At 39.6% G+C, this 22,862-nt stretch overlaps 2 protein-coding genes across 5 annotated transcripts in view; one reads left to right on the forward strand and one right to left on the reverse strand.

The window, feature by feature from the left end:
- The window catches only part of LOC124721421 (thioredoxin-like protein 1), a 66,531-nt gene extending 63,874 nt beyond the window's left edge, over positions 1-2,657 (forward strand). For all 3 annotated transcript variants that reach the window (XM_047246395.1, XM_047246393.1, XM_047246394.1), the window contains exon 5: positions 1,282-2,657. In XM_047246395.1, coding sequence (XP_047102351.1) covers positions 1,282-1,492 — 211 coding nt within the window. In that variant the 3' untranslated portion in view covers positions 1,493-2,657. The remainder of the gene's footprint in view (positions 1-1,281) is intronic.
- Positions 2,658-11,786: 9,129 nt separating this feature from the next.
- LOC124721810 (uncharacterized protein C9orf85 homolog) overlaps positions 11,787-22,862 on the reverse strand; it is a 40,434-nt gene continuing 29,358 nt past the window's right edge. For both annotated transcript variants that reach the window (XM_047246930.1, XM_047246931.1), the window contains exons 3-4: positions 12,947-13,397; positions 11,787-12,565 (exon numbers count right to left, since the gene is read on the reverse strand). In XM_047246930.1, the coding sequence (XP_047102886.1) occupies positions 12,429-12,565; positions 12,947-13,397 (588 nt within the window). In that variant the 3' untranslated portion in view covers positions 11,787-12,428. The remainder of the gene's footprint in view (positions 12,566-12,946; positions 13,398-22,862) is intronic.

Below are 22,862 nucleotides of genomic sequence, written 5' to 3' on the forward strand. Positions count from 1 at the left end.
CTGGCAGTAGGTGGCAGCACAGTCCACTTAATATGAAAAACATATGTTTTTTGGGGTGTTCGGATACTTTTGATCACATAGTGTGTGTGTGTGTATCTATACAAGAACTACTCTGGCAAAATTTCAGATGTTGTTCAGGGATATTTCTTGAGTATCTTAGTACAGGGACCAATAGGCTCCAGTGGGTCTTTCAAGAGTAACAATGTAAATACAATGTATTCAGTTTGTTATCCCAGTTTACCTTTGTTTCTTAATGTACAACATAAAATATGGAGTAATTCAACAGCAGTCAGATGCAAAAGTACTGTAATAAGGTTAGTTTTGCTCTGCAAACAGTTAATCATAGGCTTGTTGTACCACTATTTTGTTTCTTTCAGAGAACACATACACAGAGTGCATATTGGCTAACTTATCCGCAGTAAACCTATCTATAGTGCTGTGTATCACTGTTAAATGTACAACTAATACTGCCAGAAGAACAAACCAAAGACAGAACCAAGCAATATTGAATAAAAGCTTGAGGGCGAGGAGTAAAATGAGCGTTAGTGTTGTCAGCAGCAAGTACTGAGAGCAAATAGAACGAGTTTGTTTACAAAAAAAAGACATATACGGTGCATATTGTTGACATTTGCAATGTTGGGCAAATATTTCCATTGCAATACAGATATAAGGATAAATAGGGACAAGAAATAAAACAAAATTCAATTACTCTGTATTGAGCCATTAAATATTATGGATTCCTTAGACCAAAATACTCATAAAATATCCCTGAACAACACTGAAATTTTATCACAGTTCAGGCTCACCCTGTATAGTCCCAATGCATCCATCAGTTCAGATATAAATTTTTCCACAGTGGTGCTAATGTGGAAGATTTGCATGATATCGAGTCTTTTGAAATTGTTGGTATTTACTTATTTCCATCCACAAGCATCTCTCTCTCTCCCTCGCTCGCTCTGGTGGTCACACAAAAAATATTACAATATTGTTTTGATACAGGTCATGAACGAATGAGGTGCACTGAAAGGTTTGCTGCCATCCAAGTATTTCTGAGTTTCCGTCTATTTGTGTGTGTTGGGGGGGGGGGTTCAATTGTTTTTGAAGAACAAGGTATTACAGTTGAAGCTCTCACTTTTCAACTGTCGTTAATGACATTTTTTAAAATAGCAATTATATTTTTGTAACTCCATTTTTTGTGATTTGAAACTGGACCCACTGTAATTAAGTCTTAGTGTATCTTTGATGAAAATATTTAAAGTAATTTCATGTTAATTGTTTCAGACTTACACCAAGTGACCTCGAAGGGAAGCCTATAAACTTAAAGTTTGTAAAGTTCCAGAATGTTCAAAATATTCAACTATTCATCAAAGACAATCAATCTGGAAGTGAAACGACTCAAATTGAATATCTTTCATTTATTGGTTCAGCTATATCGACTACAAAAATGGGTGACTTTAAGAGAGTCGCTGGGAAGAAAGGTGAAAGTCATTAGAAACACTGGAATTATATTATCATCTGCCTAAAAATGACAATACTTATGTAATGCTAAATCAGCATTTCACACCTTTTCGTACAGTTTGGCAACATGATGGAGAAATAATGTTTACTGCTGAAAATCATTTGTTTATTCAACAAGAATGTCTGGTTTGTGTGACATGATATTGAGTAGCATTTTCAACATTTGGGTGTTTCACATTTCTGTGATCAGTACTAAATTTCTACACGGATGAGGAAATGACAAACATGTTACCCATTCAACAAAGTACATGCAGTACCTCCTTCTGATATTGTGCTGAACTATTACTTCAAATTTGTATGCCTCAATTGTTTATTGCACTGTTGATTAATTTGCATTCTTCATGTAAACAGCTTGTATGATTGAGATGGCATGTCTTACATGTAAGATACAGTGGTATAAACTCATGTATTTAATGTTCCATAATACAGTATTATTAGTTCCGCTCTACATGTGAAAGGTGATGTGCATTTTTATCTGATATTGTTTAAAGGTACAGTGACAATGAAATTTAATCTGACTACACATAAAGAACAATGTGTAATTACTTCAGGATTTTAGTTCAAGTTACTTAACAAAGTAAAAAAAGAATCCAAGTGAGATATATACTTCAGATTTATTATTACTGTTGTAGTTCCAATCATTTTCCTCAGCAGACGTTAGATTAAACCACCTTCTATAATCTCATTCAGAAAATTGTTAAATTCAGTGAAAGACAGATTTTTTGCATTTAACTACTATAAACTAATTCGTATATTTGATCTGTCAGCTTGATGTATCTGAAACAGATGTGTTGGAATATGAAAATGCAGACAGAAGTAAATGTCATTAGCCTTACATGTAGCGACAAATGTAATTGATTTAAATTTGTATATTGTTAGTCATCTCACCGGCATCTGTGCATATGTTGATACACCATATAATCACTAACTGAAATGAACTAGCAGCTGTACAGTGTGTGTGTGTGTGTGTGTGTGTGTGTGTGTTTCTTTCTGTATCAGATCCTTTTCTTGTGTTGTATGCTGAGTAACCATGGACAGAACAGCCATGCCCTCAATGAATTCAGTCGTGTCACTTTTTTGTTTTAAAGCTTTTGAGAATCATAATGCATTAATATGGCTAATAAATTTTGTGGATGCTACTGCATAGTGTTTTGTTTGTGTTGAATGAAGCTGACCCTTTGCCAACAGAACCCAAATCTTTAATGATTACGTGTGTAATTTGATCTGGTATTCTGGCTGTTATTGTTGTGATCTGTTTACATTTGGTTTACGCCCTCTATAACCATCTCCCTCATTTACTGTGCATAGTTAAATTTATTGAATATCATGAGCACCTGTTGTGCAGGTGCCTTCAATAACTTGTATTTTCCAGTGAATCATGGAGAAAACTGACTTTCTATTGTTCTTGTTTACGATTTCTTGGATATTACTCTTGTGAAATGAACATATTTAATCAATGCTTATAGTAATCTCTAAAAGAGTGCAAATCTCAGTGATTGTTGATACAGTATAATCTATTACATAAGCTGGCTGTTTGGGTAGTGTATTATGTTACCTATGTTAAGACTCAAAAATTAAATGTTCAATTTCTTATTAAACTGCCATCAAGCAGTCATAAAAAAAGAATAGCACAGACACTGTCATTGTGTTATAGGCCACATTGTAAGTACATTTCAGACTATCATTATCATTTGTCTCAGAACTGTGAATGGTATGATCACATCCAGTGTCAGGTCTTTGTAATGCATGTTGGTATCCCTTCTATGTAAACTGTGAATGGTATGACCACATCCAGTGTCAGGTCTTAGTAATGCATGTTGGTATCCCTTCTATGTAAACATTCATGAACTGGTCATGTAAAACAGTAAAATATTTCCAAATTCAAATGCCATGTTTCTGTATGAAGCCAAGAATGATAGTTATTTACAATCAGAAATCCAAATTCAGACTCTGAAGCTATTGGTTTGCATCAGTGTAAGTACTGTTGATTATTTGTTAGAATGGAAGAGCAAAGGAAATGAGCATTCAGTATATGCTGAAGGAAAGACACTAAATAGCTTTGTAAAATGTAAGCTGTTTATTGAAAGGATGGCCTTTTCTGTGCATTAACAAGAAGGCTGAGTTGCAGTCATCATGTCAAGTTCAAATCTTTCAGGCCTGGCTATACTATTTATAGAATGTACACTCTTATATTCCATTCCCGTAATCCTGAAACAAAGCAAATAACTGCAGAAAAGTACTTCCAAATGGAAGTAGAGCTTTGGGTGAGGACAATAAGGAACAGCCTATAGAAGGAGCTGCAGCAAATGTGACTCATATTTCTGTCTTGTTATTGTATCACAGCTGGTTTCTCAACAGCACCTTTTCAATTGTAAATCTTCACTGCTTTGTTAGGAAAAACACTTATTTCAAAAGGGCAGTATCACTGTGTGAACACAAATTATTAAATATATATAATTCGAATATGTGAGAAGGTTAGATTAAGAATTATGAAAAACATTGTCATTTACATCCAAGTTACCCCAACCAACACTACCCAAAAACTGATTCTCTTAGTTTCATAAGATGATGGCTGAAGATGACATAAATATGATTCTAAAATGAAAATGCTGTAATTGACTGTAACCAGTGTCTTCTAGGTAAGTCAAAGAACTCATCGCGGAGAACATGCCAACAGGTTTCGCACTGTCTTTTTAAAGCTTTTAATTTTTTTTTTTTTTACCACAGCCTTAAAATACACTAGTGCAACATTTACACAGAGATTATCACTTGTCGGAAGTAATAAATGTTAGCAAGCATTAGTCTGATTTATTTATACAGGGCGAGTCAGAAAGGACTTAACAACTTTGGAATGATATAGAATTTATTGAGGTAACTTACATAATCAGTAGACGTCATTTTGTAGCAAAGAACCTCAAGTTTTATTCAAATAATGCATCAACCCCCATCCTTCCTTGAAACAAACTCTGCAACAACTTTTTGGCATAAATTTCACACCAAATACACTAAAGAACCTCCAAGAAAGCCTACAACTTACTCTTGGCCCGAGAAATATTTCTTCGTGAAGAAAACTGTCACCGGTGTTGTGTATGTGGATATGTTTGAAAACTTTAATCCCACGTATCGATGAAGATGACAGAGGTGGGGTGGTTTACTAGTAGTAAGATGGTGAACTGTCTTATTTCCTCATGGAAGTTCGAGGCTTTCTCAATAGTCTCTTATCAGATCAGTGGATTGGTCTTGGGCCAATTGCATGGCCACCTCGCACCCCAGACTTGACACCACTGGATTTCTTTCTCTGATCATGTGTATGTTCCTCCTCTACCAAATAACATAGCCAACCTGAAAATTTGAATATTTGCTGCCATTACACAAGTTATACCAGATTTGCTGCAACGGGTGTGGGAAGAAATTGATTACTGGTGGGACGTTTGCTGCATCACAAATGGTAATCACATCGAACCAAAATGACACTTAACACTTTTATGTGGATCTTGAGGTTGTTTGCTACAAAACGATACCTTTACCAATACTGTAAGTTATCTCAAATTTATCCAAATTTTTAAGTCCTTTTTGACTCGCCCTGTAAAAGGGACATAACAAAATGGTGCTGAGAAACGTAAAGGAGTTGTACAAGGTCTCTTAAGAGACGAGTCGAGTACAGGAACCCATTTCCAGAAGCATCATCCAAGAATGCTACAGAGCATGGAAGTAAAAGGAGTCAATATCTCCCACTAGGTAACCCCTTTGGCAGCAGAGTTTGTTTGCTGATGAATGAAATCAGAACTCACAATGGGCCTGAAAGTATTCAGGATGCCAGATGGCATCCAACACATCTTTACCTGTCACAACACAAAGAGAGACCACTATGTATAGCATGGCAATTTACCGACTCACACTTCCCGCCAAAACATTTACCTCATGACAGGCAGTGGCTCCTAAAGTTTCAGCACTGTGTACCTCCGTCAGATGATTTCAGATATGGCTTCCTATCCTCAGTTGTCTCTCAAAACATTCTCTACAATGCCTTCAACTTTATCAGTAGATTTTGTTACAGCCTGTATCTTGCTCGTGTGTACCCTATTAGCAACAGCATCTCATTTCCGTAATATGGACCTTACAAAGTTTACAAATACTGACAAAAAGTATGTCATTCAAACATAAAGGATATACCTAAACTCCACTGACAAAATTTCCAATGTTAAGAAATATTTTGATACCAGGTAGCTTGTTACAGTAACTGCATTTCATTTGATTTCTACCCATTTATCTTTGAATTACACTAAAATACTCAATTCACACACAGTACTTGTTGACAATAATAATGCCCACTTTACTCTTAGCCCACAGGCTTCCATTCAGTATTGTTCCGCCTTAGGTCTGGTTATCCCTTTTTTTTTTCTTTTTTTCTCTCCCCCCTCCATTATTAATACATTAAAAGTGATATGCCGTGTTGTGGGAAGTTTCACTGATGAAGAGCTGGCTGGCCCCTTGTGTACGGTTTCACTGAAGGAATGGGTGAGCAGTGTGATGGACACTATGCTGAGATGTTCCAGCTGTGTTGGCAATGATATTACAGCACTTTTGCATCTGCCACTTTTCATCAGTGGACAGAAATTTGCTAATCCTGCAATTAGGCTGGCAAGAAGCATGCAGATAATAGCACAGCGAAAGCTCTTCTTGAAGACGGAACTGGCAAAAGTGACCTTTGTAGGTGTCGGAGCAAGTGCTTTACATAAATATGTAGGCTATGTCTGTCCAAACATTAAAGTATTGTTTCAAAATTTGAAGTAAATTGGGCAAGAACTTCTTGACAAATTTGGTAACAATGATAAACATCTTGGTCTTTATATTGTAGTACAGATTAAAGTGCAGCTTCCTCATTGCATTATCCATACCTGTTACTGATGGTGTAATTATTCCAGAAACCGTTCAGACTTCAGTATGAAGTTATTAACCACTTCTTGGTACACCATGTTAGTGGGTTCACTAAGATTTTCATCAGTTTTCTGCAAATAACTGTGGGGAAATACCAAGCCCTACTACATAAGTGCTCAAGATCAAAATTCCAGCATAACCAGCACATCTAATTCTTGTAACTTAATACTAAATATTTCTTTGGTAGTGACTCAAAGGACCCAGTGCACTTGAAATTATGCCCACACAACAGTTTCCTATTCTACAATTAATTTCCTGCAATGCACACACTTGGATATCATGATGAAACCACCGATGTTTTAATCTGAAGACTTTGGTTATTTGGCTCATCACATGCATTTATTATAGAAGTTCTTACTCATAATTTAGACAAAACTTTTCTACTGTTGTCAGTGCATTGATCCATCAGCACGTGCAGAGTGATGAGAGAATTTGTTGAGACATTTGGAAGAATCTGGATCGATACACTTACCTGTATTACCAAGTCCCCATTGTTCAGAAGAAACATCTCACTGGGAGTCCCATTTTACCATAGAAATTTCTTATCTAAAGTAGTTGTATCTTACTCACCAACATTCCACATGCCCATCCCAAAAAAAGTATGATGTATTATACATTGGGATTTTGGAATCTCTCTCACTTTTGTTTATAATATTTTCAGCCAAGTTACACTAATTAAAAAGGATGGGCCTGTGAATGACTACTAATACCTGTTGCCTATAAAAAGCTGGTAAACTGCAGATGATGTGAAAATATATCTACTCTTACCTTATGTGGTACAAAATTAGGATCACATCATAAGTGACACTGCAAATTGTCTCTATTGGCATGAAGACATTTAAATATGATTTTTACAAATTTAAGACAGGTCAATCTCAACAGCTTTAATCTCCATCTGTGTGAAACAGTTGTTGGACTGCATTGGTAGAAACAGAGGGTGTTTATTTCTATACAGTGAAATACTTCCAGTCAGCCATATTGATGAGTAGTCAAGCAGGCTTAAATCTTAAGACTTAGGTGCCAAAGGAAGACTTAGGTGCCAAAGGCTTTTCAATAGCAAGTGTGTTCATTTTCTGAAGTTACACAGGAAACTGTATTCTAATGATTTTTAAGGCAGTGGCAATAATTACTCACTTAACCCTGTAGTTTTTTGGTATTTTCTGATCAACATCAAACAGCTGTATACAACACTATAATGATACACATCATCTAATTTAGTTTGTAATACCATATTGTATTCTTTGAAACAAACCTGTCTCACTACTAGCCAAAGAAAAAAAAATGCTGTTTGACTACATAAATTGTTACTAAGAAGTCATAACTATCAAGATATTGAAATGCAAAACAAATTATATGAACAATACAATTTGCCGCTTCTGTTTATCAAATTCATAACATCACAGACCTCATGTAGATACATATATCATAGATACAGTTAAAATTTAAAATACATATTAGTTATTGAATGAATTAATAGGGATATCTATTGTTCTGAATCACTGTAATTATGTACCTGCTTGTACACCATCAACCGTATAAGAGATTTGAATAAAGAAATTTGGGATCTTTAACTAGAATCACTCTCCAAAAGACAAGTGTGTGTGTGTCCTTGTTATAGTCATCCCACTTATATGCCTTTCTGTGTCTGCTGCTGAACATATGCTTTCTTTAACACTCCAACTGCTGTAGACTTGCTTGCTACATGCCATCTTGAGTTTCTGTCATTATCGTAAAATTCTGCTACCTGTATTTAGTGCCTTGCACTTTGGCCTTATAAGATACCAAGTTACTTTGATGGCCAGCGTCATCCTATGCTGAATACATCTGGAGCATTAGCCACCGGTCTTGTCACTCAAGTTTTGTCACTGCCAAGTTAAACTAAATACAGTGACTTTACAAATTATTCAGACAATTAATTTCTGACTTTGCACCTATGTAAATTACTTACAGTAATGAAAAAACATCTACATGACTACTACGCAATTCACAGTAAAGTGCCTGCCAGAGGGTCCATTGAACCACTTTCACATTATTTCTCTACCTTTCCACTCTTTAACAGCATGTGGGGAAAAACAAACACTTAAGACTTTTCATAAAAGCCGATTTCTCTTATTTTATTATGACGACTGTTTCCCTCTATGTAGGTGGTTGTCTATTGAATATTTTCACATTCGGAGAAGGTTGGAGATTGAAATTTCATGTAATGAAAAAGCCTTTGTTTTAATGGCTGGCACTGTCATGTATCAGATCCAAGACATAGTCTCCCCTATTTCACGATTATGCAAAATGAGCTTTTCTTCTTTGAACTTTTCCAATGTCCTCCACCTGGTAAGGATACCATACCGCACAGCGATACTCTAGCGAAGTATGCACAAGTGTGGTGTAGGTGCTGTCTTTAGTAGTGGTGTGTTGCATCTTCTAAGTATTGTGTCAATAAAATGCTGTCTCTGGTTCACCTTCCCCAACATTATCCCAGTCAGGGATGCACAGACCTCGAACTGCAGGCCCCTCACTGTTTGTTCTTGTAATTTTTTAGTTTTTTATTTTTACTCATCTTTCATTGCCTCCTAAAATGAAGGGAGTGGGGCCCTTGTAGAACTTCTTTTGAGCCCTGTCTAGCTGGCACTGGGGTATGGGGATCCTAATGCAGAATAACATCTTGTCTCATGGCACAATATTTTTGAACTTGTAACCCTTATGTAGCCACACTAAGTGGTTTGTTGCACGTGGTACTCGCAAGTCTGTACACCCCTGGTGTATGTGATAATTCCAATTTAAGTTGTTCTTAATTGTCCCATACGTATTTAGTTGAATTGACAGTCTTCGATTTTGTGTGATTTATCGCGTAACGAAAATTTAACTCATTCCTTTTAGTACTCATTTGGATGACCTCACACTTTAATTATTTAGGTTCAATTGGTCCTGTCTAAATCATTTTGCAATTGGTTTCAATCCTCTGATGACTTTACTAGATGGTAAATGTTCTGCAAACAATCTAAGATGGCTGCTCACATTGTCTCCTAAATTATTTATATAGATGAGGAACAGTACAGGGCCTGAACCCATCTTTGGGGAGTGCCAATTATCACTTTTGTTCTAGTCAATGACTTTCTGTCAGTTACTGTGAACTGTGATCTATCTGACAAGAAATCACAAATCCAGTTACACAACTGAGACAATACTCTGTAGGCAAGCAATTTGATTAGAAACCCTTGTGAGGAACAGTGTCAAAAGCCAAAAAACACACTCATTTTTCACTATGAATTACATGTTTATTGGTTGTTTGCTATGTGACTTTTCTTTCAAAAAAGTAAAGTGTCAACAGTTACATGGATAATTCATTATAGGTCGCTATTTGATGGAGAGCAAATTAAGCTGTGTGCTGTTTTTCATGATCATCTCCATTACTTTCGCAGGAGAGTTTTATTAGCAGGTCTGTGGCTTACTCTTTTCCTTAAGTAAAAAAACTTTCATCAGCTACGTGTTCGTGTTCTATTTAGCTTTTGCGTAGTTTTGGAACACCTGTATCCAAAACAAATGTTCTCTATGTTTCCAGTAGAGGACAGAGAACAACCATATCTTGGCTTACACTAGAGCGTTCATGTAGCAGGAAGTATCCCATTTTGTTATACAACGAATGAGAGATAAAGACCATTTATGCTTTCACTCTATCACAGTGACAATCACTGCATCTTCAGTAATAACTAGTTTGCTTCATTTTTGTTGGGTGTGACCTCTTTAGTAACTTCATCTAAGATATGGTCCTTACACTGTAACAATCTGAGCAATTAGTAACAGAAGGGCACATTAATTATCTGTAATAAGAACATTATTTATAACATGACTATGGCAAAGATTCTGTCATCCTGTTTCGTAGCTTATGTTTTGAATAATGTATTGTGCACTAAACATGAACAGCATGCAGCAGTGTTGGAAAAGCGTGTTATGTCACCCTCTGATGCTTTCTTCTGTAGCAGATTAGATTAGATTAGATTAGTTTTTCGTTCCATAGATACGTGTTGAGGAGATCCTCGTGGATGTGGAACATATTTTGTTCTGAATTTTAATTTTATTTTTTTAAATAACTTTCAAGAAAACTGCTGTATAATCTGAAATGCCCAACCACCCCTGTGATAAGCACAATAATTCACCCACAGACAATCTTCAAAACCAATACATTTGTCTGTTGGAACAGTTCCTAGAAGTGTACCTACATATTTTGTGTGCATAAGCACAACAAATTGTTCCAGTGCTAAAAGGTACAAAAAGTGAGTACTTTTTGGTCATGTGTGCATGAGTATTTTACTAAATATAAGTACCATACTGTCTAATAAAATTCCAATCTAAGTTTTTCTGTGCAAGAATTTATTGGTGAAAACATTCAAAATCAAGGTCTTAGTTGTCAGAATGATATTCACACACAGCAGATGTATTGTCAATCTCTGTTTTTGTTGGGGGCCATCAACCTGTATTTTTAACAATGTTTTGAAAAAGTATTACTGTCCTGTATATTTGATGGTGTTAGGAATTTTTCTTTGTGTCGGAAGACACGAGGCAGAGTGCAACACACAATGATAGTTTGCATGTTTTGCATTTTTATTTGATTTCTTAGCATACTTGGGCACCTATGCATTAGCAGACATATCTTGGATTGTTTCCACTTTATTGCATACGCTTCTAAAGATTTTCTCACCAGAGATAGATAAAACATTATTTCAGGAGATATATATTAAAATGATAGGTTCGCAACAAGGAAAATGAACCTTTTACATTGTTTCACAGGTGCCTAAGTGCACCTGAATGAATTTCTAGCACTTGGGAGTGCTACCAGATACCGTGAATATGCTTGTCTACAGCTCTATGCCAATGGCAGTTTGGCATGGATGAAGACATCCACAGCATCTGGGGCAAGTTACAACACTGAGGTCGTAAGACATAAACAGCAAAGGCTTCAACTGAATAACAATCAATACAAACCCAAAACTGTTCCAAGCATCGACTTTTAAACAATTTCCTTTTGCTTTATTATTTACTATTCTATCTTTTCTTTTACTTGTTTCCTTCCCGATAATACCAGTCATTACAGCGCTAATTATCAGCCACAGTGGTGAGGGTGTCTTCAGAAATTAATATAATGGCTCCTGTTAATTAAGTGTAGCTACATATTTACTTTCTAGCATAGAAAAAAATCTGTAAAATGTATTACTAATACTGCACTGTCAATGTGCAACAGCAGTGGATACTTCATAATGATGAGCAGAAACTAATTCACTGTCCTCAGATTTATTATGAATTTACAGATTCATGTTGCATCGAAAGTGAAAAGCATGTTCAGTTGTAAAAAATCATAAGATTTATTTTCTGTAATATTTGATAAAATGTCACCATCAGAGGAAAAAAAATTCATTGTATTACACTATGTGCTGCACGAATTCTTGTTAAATTTTAACTTAAATGCAAGTTTGTCCATTTGCTAAGTATCTTCATTCACATACTGTCTAACAATGCAAGACAAAATTCTAAATAGTTATTTGTAAATGTTGGGAAGTACGTTTACTGGTTAAAGCACTGGTTCAGCATCCCAAGACAGGCCCGACAACACCACAACATAAAATTCTATATGAAAGAAGACAAAAGCTGCATGAATCAGATACAATATTTGCTGAGCACATCTAAAGTGCATGGAAAATTTACACAGGAATAAGGATAACATGTGAATTGTAGCTAACTTTGGGACAAATATATTTATTTCCAGTTAACATGAAAGTATAGTATAAGAAACAGCTATGCTATATCTACTCTATGTAAGAGAAAAGAGTAAAAATAGGTTTGTTCCTTCTGAAGCGTATTCTAAAGCTGCACATGCACTACTAGCAAGAAAACACATTATGTACTCTACATGTTTTGGGAATATATGAAGGATATTACTGAAATAAGTTATATTCTTTGGTAAAATCTTTGAGATAGAGTAATCAATCATCATCACTTTCATCAGTAAGATCATCTAATAAGTCATCCAAAACATCATCTTTGTTTATTTTCAGTGATTCCAGTTTTTTTGTAACTTCTTCCTGCAGTTTCCTCATTTCATCTTCTCCCACAGCAAAGCCTGGAGTATGCAAAAAAAAACATTTATACATTACAAAACATTAAGTTTAATAACACACACACAATGAGAATATAATAACAATATGACAGTTACACGTTTTTCGCTGAGAAAATGTGGCGAACATGTAAAAGTGAGATTTTCAGAACTCTAATTTTAAGTTCACAGTAATGACTGTGACTGGAAAACTATTTAACCCAAAGATCTGCAATCTCTCGCTCTAAATTATAAATTTTCTGTCACAAATAGACCTAACTCAAAAACACTTTTCTTACAGTCCGTAAAGAATAAACATAATAAAGTTTGATTTATTCCCTGATTTTCTTTATAACAGTAATCAACACAATGCATTGCTACCCCTAAAAAGTATCAAGTAAACATTACCTGAATTTGTACCCTTGGTAAGGCTAGCAATGTAACGTAGAAGTGTTCGTCGTCTTCGCAATGACAGCAGCTTTATTTGTCTCTGGAGTTCAGCATCCTTTTTCAGTTGTTCTTCAATAGAAATGAGTTTTTCAATAACTTTCTCATTTTTACCACATTTTGGGCATACATTCAGTAATTTGGCACAAGGGAAACAGACTGTATGGTAAGCCTTTTTTACACTTTTCTGTTCACATTTCACACATTTTTTTGGAGCCTTTAGGGGCTTGTATTTTTTGTATTTAATTTTCCATTCCAAGATGCTCTTGCATCTTTCACACACACCAGACAGATCAATATTATTTATAAGCTTTGTCTGAGAAGAGGTATCATGTAGGTCATTTTTAAATGCTTTCGTATTTTGGTGTGCCTGTGGCCTGGTTCTCTGTGTATTTCCCCGTTGAGTGCTCATCTGTGAAACAGAAAGAAAATGGGATGTATGAATACGACAAAATAAGCAACAGTTATGTTAGATGCACTGCCTATCCACTATAACCATTGTCCCCCACCTCCTGAAATGTAATATTCAACAGTAATAGGTATTACACAAATGCAGCCAGGCTACCTTCCATTTGCTATTTATTCCAAGTTGTGTTGCAATGCAAAGAGCACGAATATGTGCCAACAACTACAGGATGTTCATCTGTAGGGCAAGGCCATCAGTGTTATAATAACTGTACAGTTGCTTCATGGTAGAACACAAAGCACTGCAAATATGTGCCTGACCTGTGTGGCATTCACATTACTACAGTGTGCGAGAGAGTGCGTGAATACACTTCACATATTTGGTGGAACTTGCTGAAGGTTACCGATGCTGTCTCACTTAATGACAGCCGAGCGAGCACCTGTACATGGAAATGGGGATGACACAGCCGAGTAAGCAATTGTTCACAGCTATGCGGATGTCACGCACCTGTATTTGCTTGCACGCAGGCTGCGAATTTGCAGTGTGCACTTTGCCTACCACCCGAGTTGGGTGAAATTTATTCAAACAATAAATACAGATAAACATTATTGTTCATTATTCATGAATGACAAGTAGTATTCAAAATATTCACTTACATGAATAAAATCATTTATTCTTCATCATTGAATAAAAGATGTTAAGCATAAAAGATAAATTTGAAATCCAATGGCATTTGTCATTTATTAAATGAATGCACTCTGTGTTGCCTTTAAACTGTTTTTCAAACATCTCATTAGAAATTTCACTTGATTTTTTCAAGATTTTCCATTACAGCTGCTAAAGAAAATACATTATACACAAGCAAGGAGGATATTGGTGCATTCGATCTCCTGAAGTTGGCTTTATTTCATAATAACAATATACGACTTTCAATTCTTAATGTTCTTCAGCAAAAATTGAGAAACAATGAATCCCACTGTCGTTTTTGGCAAATAATGTGCTGCGATTCCATATTAGCTTCAAATTCAAAATAAAATTTTCTTTATACATCATATCATCATTCAAAACTCTTGACCTGATTTCTTGGGCTATTATACACTCCTGGAAATGGAAAAAAGAACACATTGACACCGGTGTGTCAGACCCACCATACTTGCTCCAGACACTGCGAGAGGGCTGTACAAGCAATGATCACACGCACGGTACAGCGGACACACCAGGAACCGCGGTGTTGGCCGTCGAATGGCGCTAGCTGCGCAGCATTTGTGCACCGCCGCCGTCAGTGTCAGCCAGTTTGCCGTGGCATGCGGAACTCCATCGCAGTCTTTAACACTGGTAGCATGCCGCGACAGCGTGGACGTGAACCGTATGTGTAGTTGACGGACTTTGAGCGAGGGCGTATAGTGGGCATGCGGGAGGCCGGGTGGACGTACCGCCGAATTGCTCAACACGTGGGGCGTGAGGTCTCCACAGTACATCGATGTTGTCGCCAGTGGTCGGCGGAAGGTGCACGTGCCCGTCGACCTGGGACCGGACCGCAGCGACGCACGGATGCACGCCAAGACCGTAGGATCCTACGCAGTGCCGTAGGGGACCGCACCGCCACTTCCCAGCAAATTAGGGACACTGTTGCTCCTGGGGTATCGGCGAGGACCATTCGCAACCGTCTCCATGAAGCTGGGCTACGGTCCCGCACACCGTTAGGCCGTCTTCCGCTCACACCCCAACATCGTGCAGCCCGCCTCCAGTGGTGTCGCGACAGGCGTGAATGGAGGGACGAATGGAGACGTGTCGTCTTCAGCGATGAGAGTCGCTTCTGCCTTGGTGCCAATGATGGTCGTATGCGTGTTTGGCGCCGTGCAGGTGAGCGCCACAATCAGGACTGCATACGACCGAGTCACACAGGGCCAACACCCGGCATCATGGTGTGGGGAGCGATCTCCTACACTGGCCGTACACCACTGGTGATCGTCGAGGGGACACTGAATAGTGCACGGTACATCCAAACCGTCATCGAACCCATCGTTCTACCATTCCTAGACCGGCAAGGGAACTTGCTGTTCCAACAGGACAATGCACGTCCGCATGTATCCCGCGCCACCCAACGTGCTCTAGAAGGTGTAAGTCAACTACCCTGGCCAGCAAGATCTCCGGATCTGTCCCCCATTGAGCATGTTTGGGACTGGATGAAGCGTCGTCTCATGCGGTCTGCACGTCCAGCACGAACGCTGGTCCAACTGAGGCGCCAGGTGGAAATGGCATGGCAAGCCGTTCCACAGAACTACATCCAGCATCTCTACGATCGTCTCCATGGGAGAATAGCAGCCTGCATTGCTGCGAAAGGTGGATATACACTGTACTAGTGCCGACATTGTGCATGCCCTGTTGCCTGTGTCTATGTGCCTGTGGTTCTGTCAGTGTGATCATGTGATGTATCTGACCCCAGGAATGTGTCAATAAAGTTTCCCCTTCCTGGGACAATGAATTCACGGTGTTCTTATTTCAATTTCCAGGAGTGTATGTCTGTAGTTTGTTGTGCACCTACACCAGTTATGGACAGCAATACAGGTGAACTACTTGTTTTTTAAATTGTGGGCAGGACACTACTGCAATAACTGCAGTTGTTATAGAAAGGCGAAAAACACCTTCATATTGTCTCTTGCACTTTCACGTTAAAAAAGTTGTTAGTGTGCTGCAATATTTTGATGTCTTATGTACTCAAACTATTTAATTTTAAAGCTCCATTTAACTGCATTGACACATGTCAGATTGAAGAACTATTCCATATTCTAACAGAAAGCTTACTCAGTGTTAATACTAATACACTTTCAGATGACTTTGGACATCCAGCAGCATTCCACGAACATTTTAGGAACCGAATTCTTACTTGTGCACTCATTCTATAGCACAACAGCCACGAGCGAATTGCTTAATTATATTAATGAGACACCCATTGCTGGTGGCGTTGGCTATATTGGTACAACAAAGGAAGGTACTGCAGATCAACAGTTCCCATTGGCTGCATTCTCATCTTTGGCTACTTACTTACAATACTTCCGCACGTTGACAAGGAGAGGGGTGAAGTACTGGCACATGCAAAGTTGGCTGAATTGAGCCATGTTGGCCATGCAACTGCTAGGGCTGTGTGCCTATGAAGTATTTTTGTGTTGCATTTGTTACACTGTAAAGCTGTGCTCATTCCAAAGATCGGTTTGGACACTGCAGTGCTTTACTAGGCATGGTGGTGTGCCCTTGACTTCCTGCCACCTCTGAACTGACTTTCACATCCTACAGTTCAACATGTACTCTGAAACACAGTGCAACTTGACTCGGCATTTTTCTCATTGTTTGAGACAAAAGAAGTGACAAGTAATACAAAAACCAATGGAAGATTGAATACAAAACCTCTAGATTTTTTAGTCCAGAACTTAATCCACTGAGGCGCATTTATGTACAATCTATTAATAATTTATTTACAAAAAATAGAAACTGTACTGACCTAAGGGAAGAAACACTAGTCACAGAATTTGGTACAAGGAATAAACAATATAAAAAAATATAGTGGCATTCTGTATTATTCAAGTTATGAATAACTTTTTTTTGAATGATATACTCATTCAAATAATGCCCATCTCTGCTTACTAGTAAATTTGCACTTCTTCCTCTTACCATTACTTGCAGTTAATATTATCAACTGTAATAAATCCTATTAGTTCATTTGCTCAATTTACTCTTGAGAGCCTATAGTGGAGATGGAAAAAGCTTTATCTGTTAATTATACACAAAGTTGACAATTATAACCTGTTGTCAAGGTCCTCAACATAAATCTTTTCCATTTGTTCTGTCCAAAATGTGTCTCAATGTCACTGCAATATGAGCATTAGGTCATCAGCTATTCTTTCACACAAATTTACATTTCCACAGCTAAATCAATGATCTTCAATTCAATCCAATATTTCATTATCACTTTAATATTCATTATACGTGTTCATACTCAGTCACTGTGGTAATACTTGTTGAATATCAGGTACACAGCATACACTTTTTCCCAAGAAAACATGCAAAATTGACAGCTAAAAAGAAATCCTAATTCTAAGTGCATTCCAATGTTTTCCAGGCCCATTGTGGCAAAGCTGAATAGAGTGTACGTTTCATTGTCCATGTGGCAGGCCACGCACCTGTAGCCCAGCACTCAGTGAGTGCACGCCACATGATACCGATAGAGAAAACTGCTGGGCATGTTCTTCCACAATGCATGCAAAGCAAATGGTGGGTAATGAGTGCTGCTCAAGCAGTTCCATCACATGTATGCAATGCTCTAGTAGGCTACAATAATGTTCAAGTAAAAGAATATGCTAATTCTACATAAAGTGCAGTTTCTTATATGGTTTATGAATGCTGCGTACCTGTCTCACGGACATTCAATACTTGATTCATGAAGTTCACAGTGAACAGCTCATGAATGCAACAATGGTTCACTGTTGGGTAATACAAACACGCATAATTTGAAAAGCACGGAATGGTTCTCTTTGGGGACAGAAACTGATCGACACTGTGGGAAAGAAGACTGAGAGAACCAAATATTAAATATGACAACTTGGTCCTGTCATTTCCCACAGGATATCTGCAGCAGGAAATTACCTCCTACGGACTCAAATTTCAGCTAATTGTCTGCCTGTTGGACTCTGTTTATAAAGAGAAGGCTACACAAAGTACTGACTATGAAGATTATTAGTTTATTGCACAATTCTATGAGGAAGGTTACAACTATTTGAATCACTCAATGACTTTTTGAATCACACAGTGGCTAGAAGCAAAATGCTGGCACTGGATGAATTTCTGGAAACAATGCAGTCCCTGTCCCTGTAGTGGAAGTATACATCATAATCACCGAAGACCAAAGATAGACTGGTGCTGACCACTCGGTGGCTCCAGCACATGGTATAAAGAGACAATTTGTACCACATATTAACATTATGATGTGAAATGCAACCCCAAGTACTAATGTGTACACAAACTGCATAATGCAATCCAAAACAAGCACTGCTGTATATTGAGATATTCCATCTGATTTTCATCTCTTCATGCTTCTGAAAGCTTACTAAGTGGGCAAGAGCCCCCAGTATAGTGGGAACATCAATCAAAAGGCAAGTTGATGAATATAGTGACATGACATTAATAGCAAAAAAAAAATGATGGGTATGTGGACACATGCCATTGCAGACACAGTCAAGATGTATACATGTTTGTTTCTTTTGTTTTAGGGCACAAAAACAACTAGGGTCATACACGCCCATCTCAAAACGTAGAACACAAAGACAAAGAGAGGACCTCAAAACAACTACATGTCAGCACCAATCGACGGAAGAGAGGACAGCTTAAAACAGGGAAATGGAGAAAGGTCTATAAAATATGTCATGGAGAAATGAGAGTTCAGAACGACAAATTAAATGGCTTTCACCATATTGCTATGACAGATAAAAAGTAAAATGTGGTCGACAGTTTGCACGTTGTTCAGCAAACAGATATGATGAGAACGTAAGCAGTTTAAAAAAAAAAAAAAATGGGGGGGGGGGGCATTACGTCAGGAAATGGTGGACCATCAAAAGTCGAGCGAAATGTGCACAAACTGGTGGGGGAGCACCACTTAACAAATGGCTATGGCAACCTAGTTAAAATGATCTCCTCGCGGTGAGAGGGCCGAGAGATGGTCATCCAAGCCGCTGGGAGAGGCTTAATAACCTGGAGTTCGTCCCCGTGAAGGAAGAACCAGTGGTAATGCCAAAGTGACACCAACTACTGACAGAAGGCAACTCAGAGATCATCGGGGGGAATGTAAGAACTAGCGGGCTGAGGTACAAGGACTGCATCCTTGGCAGCAGCGTCACTGCCCTCGTTTTCTGTCAGACCGACATGACCAGGGACCCACATAAACATAACAGTGGCTCCATCAACAGTGAGCAAGTGACAGCTTTCCTGGACCCACTGCACTAAGGGATGAACGGTGTACAGTACACAGAGGCTTTGAAGGGCACCAAGAGTCGGAGCGGACGATGTAATTAAAAAGCCTGTGTCATCAGATGTACTGTGTGGCCTGATACAGGGCAAAGATCTGTGCTGTAAATAGTGAGCAGTGTTCTGGAAGCCGATACTGAAAAACGTCAAAGCCAATGATGAAGGCACACCCGACACCTTGGTCAGTCTGAGAGCCATTAGTGTACACAAAGGTATTATCGAGAAGTTCCATGCGAAGGTCGTGAAACTGAAGGTGATAGAGCAAGGCTGGAGTAGTGTCCTTTGGAAGCAAATGGAGGCCAATGTGAACACAGGCCGTCACACGAAACCAAAGTGGTGAACGGTTCACACCCACCAGGACAGTTGCAGGTGGCACAAAGTTAAGCTGCCAGAGAAAGAGCCAAAAGCGATCTCCAGGAGGCAACAGAGAAGAGAAGAGGGACACGTCACATACTGGTGATGAAAGGAGACATTGAAAAAGGAGGCATAGGATGGGTGGCCATGCATGGTAGACAAACAGCATGCGTATCTGCTGAGGAGGAAGTCAATGTTTTAGGGCAGTGATAGTTCAGCAGCTTCTGCATACAGACTGTCAACTGTGCTAGTGTAAATGGCACCAGTGGCCAAACGGATGCCACAATGGTGGATAGTATTGTGACGGCATAAGAGGGACAGACGTACAGATGCATAAACGAAGCACCCATAGTATAGTTTCGAACGGAAAAGGAACCAGCACAAACGGAGGAGGGTGGTTGGATCTGCTCCACAGGAAGTGCCACTGAGGACACGTAGGACATTGACGGACTGCATACAGTGGGCTGTCAGGTAAGACACATAGGAGGACCAAGAAAGATTCCTATCAAGCAGGAGTCCCAGGAATTTCATAGTTTCAATGTACGGAAGAGGAACAGGCCTAAGATGTAAAGACGGTGGAAGAAACCAACTGCGCCACCAGAAATTCATTTAAACAGTTTCGTCAGTGGAAAAATGAAAGCCACTGTCGATGCCCGACACGAGTAAAGACGATCGAGACATCGCTGAAGGTACCGTACAATGAGACAAATAGATGGCAAAATCATCAACAAAACGGAGTGCCGGAGGTGCCAGACAGGCCATTACAGGGTTAATGGCGATAGCAAAGAAGACAACACTCAGCACAGAAACTGTAGGCATGCTGTTTTCCTGAATAAAGGTGTCTGACAAGGCAGAACCAACATGTAACTTGGAATATCAGTCTTTTAAAAATTCCTGAGGCGAAACAAGGCATGTAGCCATGGAAGCCCCACATGTAGAGAGTATGGAGAATACCAGTCCTCCAGCAGGTGTCTTAGGCTTTCTCCAAATCAAAAAACATACCCACAGTCTGGGATATCAACAGAAAACCATTCACGACATGGGTGGACAAAGTGATGAGATGGTCAACTGCAGAATGGCACACTCAAAATCCACACTGTGCAGTGGTTAGTAAATTGCGAGACTCAAGCCACCATACCAGCTGGGCACGAATCATACATTCCATCACCTTGCAAACACAGCTGGTGAGAGAAATGGGACAGTAGCTAGAAGGAGGGTGTTTATCCTTACCAGGCTTAAGTAGGGGTATGACAGTGGCTTCATGTCAGCATCTGGGAAATGTGCCCTCTGCCCAGATGCGGTTGTACGTATGAAGCAGAAAGTGCGCGGAGGATCAGGATGAAACAAGGGCGTGATCTAGCTGCCTCATAGTAAAGGCGGCACTGTAGGACCCACGATTCTGAGAAGAGAAGGGTGTTGCCCGAGCCCCCTCCTCTTTGTTCCAATGGAGGAAGGAAGGGTGATAGTGGGAGGAGCTCGAAATCTCTGCAAAAATGGCAGCCCAAGCTGTTGGCAATAGCAATCGGGTCCACTATGACTTCACCTGCTACTGTCAAGCCAGAAATTGGGAATGGATCTTGGTCCCACAGAGCTGTTGGAGGTTGGCCCATATGACAGAAGAGGGAGTGGAACTGTTAAAAGAACTACTGAAAGAAATCCAGCTAGCTTTTTTGCTATTCCGAAGAACACAATGACACTGTGCACGCAACTGTTTATAACGAATGCAATATGCCATCACAGGATAACTATTAAAAACATGAAGAGCACGTCACACATGAATTGTATCACGGCATGCATCTATCCACCAAGGGACCGGGACACAGTGTGGCAAAGACGAAGTGTGAGGAACGTAACAGTCTGCGGCTGTAAGGATAACATTTGTAAGATATTCTACCTGGTCATCACAACTGGGGAAATGTTTGTTGAAGGTCACCAGGGAAGAGTAAAGCCTCCAGTTGGCCTTTCTAAGCTGCCATTTGGGTGTGAACGTAGGTGGGGTAAGAGTCAGTAAATGGGTAGCACATGGGAAATGGTCACTCCAGTATATGTCAGAGAGAACGGATCACTTGAGATGATGGGCAAGCTGGGCAGTGCAGAAGGATAGGTTCAAATGGGAATAGGTGTGTGTGGGGTCTGAAAGGAATGTGGGTGCTCGTGTGTTAAGGCAGAGGTGGTTAAGTTGACTGAGAAGATCAGCCAAGATGGCACCTCTCGAACAGGTCCTGGGAGAACTCCAAAGTGGATGGCGTGTATTAAAGCCACTGAGCAGCAGAATGGCTTGAGGTAGCTGCCCAATAAGCTGGAGGACATCTGCTCTGGTGACACTGAACAATGGAGGGATGTAAACAGTACAAAGGGGAAAGGTCAAGTGAGGAAGGAAAAGGCGAACTGCAACTGCTTGAAGACAGGTAGTCAGGGAGATGGGTTACCTATGAAGTTCATCCCGTGGGACTCCCCCACAAGATGGAATGCTGTCCTCAGGGGGAGGGCCAAAACGGACAGGGAAGAAATGCCAGAGCTGAAAGCGGTCATGAGAATGCAATTTTGTTTCCTGGAGGCAGAGAACAAGTGGACCCTACAACTCTAAGAGCAGCCGTAAATCCTCTTTGTTTGATTGAAGGCCACGAATGTTCCATTGAAGGAGAGTTTTAATGAGGAAAGGGGAGGAGGAAAAAAATTAAGGGGTGTCATCTCGGCGGCTGCCGAGTGCCAGCCTCCGAAGACTCCCTGCTACATGGCCTAGACGCTGGAGGATTCTGCTTCACGAGATTGACAGAGGCATCAGCATTCTTCCTCTGTCGATGTGTGGAGTCCAGGGCAGAAAAACGGTCGGTGGTGCGCACCGGCGACACAGGGGTCAGTCGGGTGAGGGTACCACATGGCGACATCGTCCAAGAGGATCCCGAATCGGCGAAGGAGAAGACTGTTTGCCTTTGTTTGACTTCCTGGAACCTTTCCAGTTGGCAGAGGAAGACTCAAACGTTTTTTGCCTGGAGGGCATAAGAAGTCTTCGCAGAAGTATTCCTTCCGTCTTGCCGGACATGTCACAGGTGACTTGCCTCAGGAGATGAATGTTCGGTGGCTTGTTGCACAGCTGGACGA

Source organism: Schistocerca piceifrons, chromosome X, assembly GCF_021461385.2.
Source record: "Schistocerca piceifrons isolate TAMUIC-IGC-003096 chromosome X, iqSchPice1.1, whole genome shotgun sequence".
Taxonomy (NCBI): Eukaryota; Metazoa; Arthropoda; class Insecta; order Orthoptera; family Acrididae; genus Schistocerca; species Schistocerca piceifrons.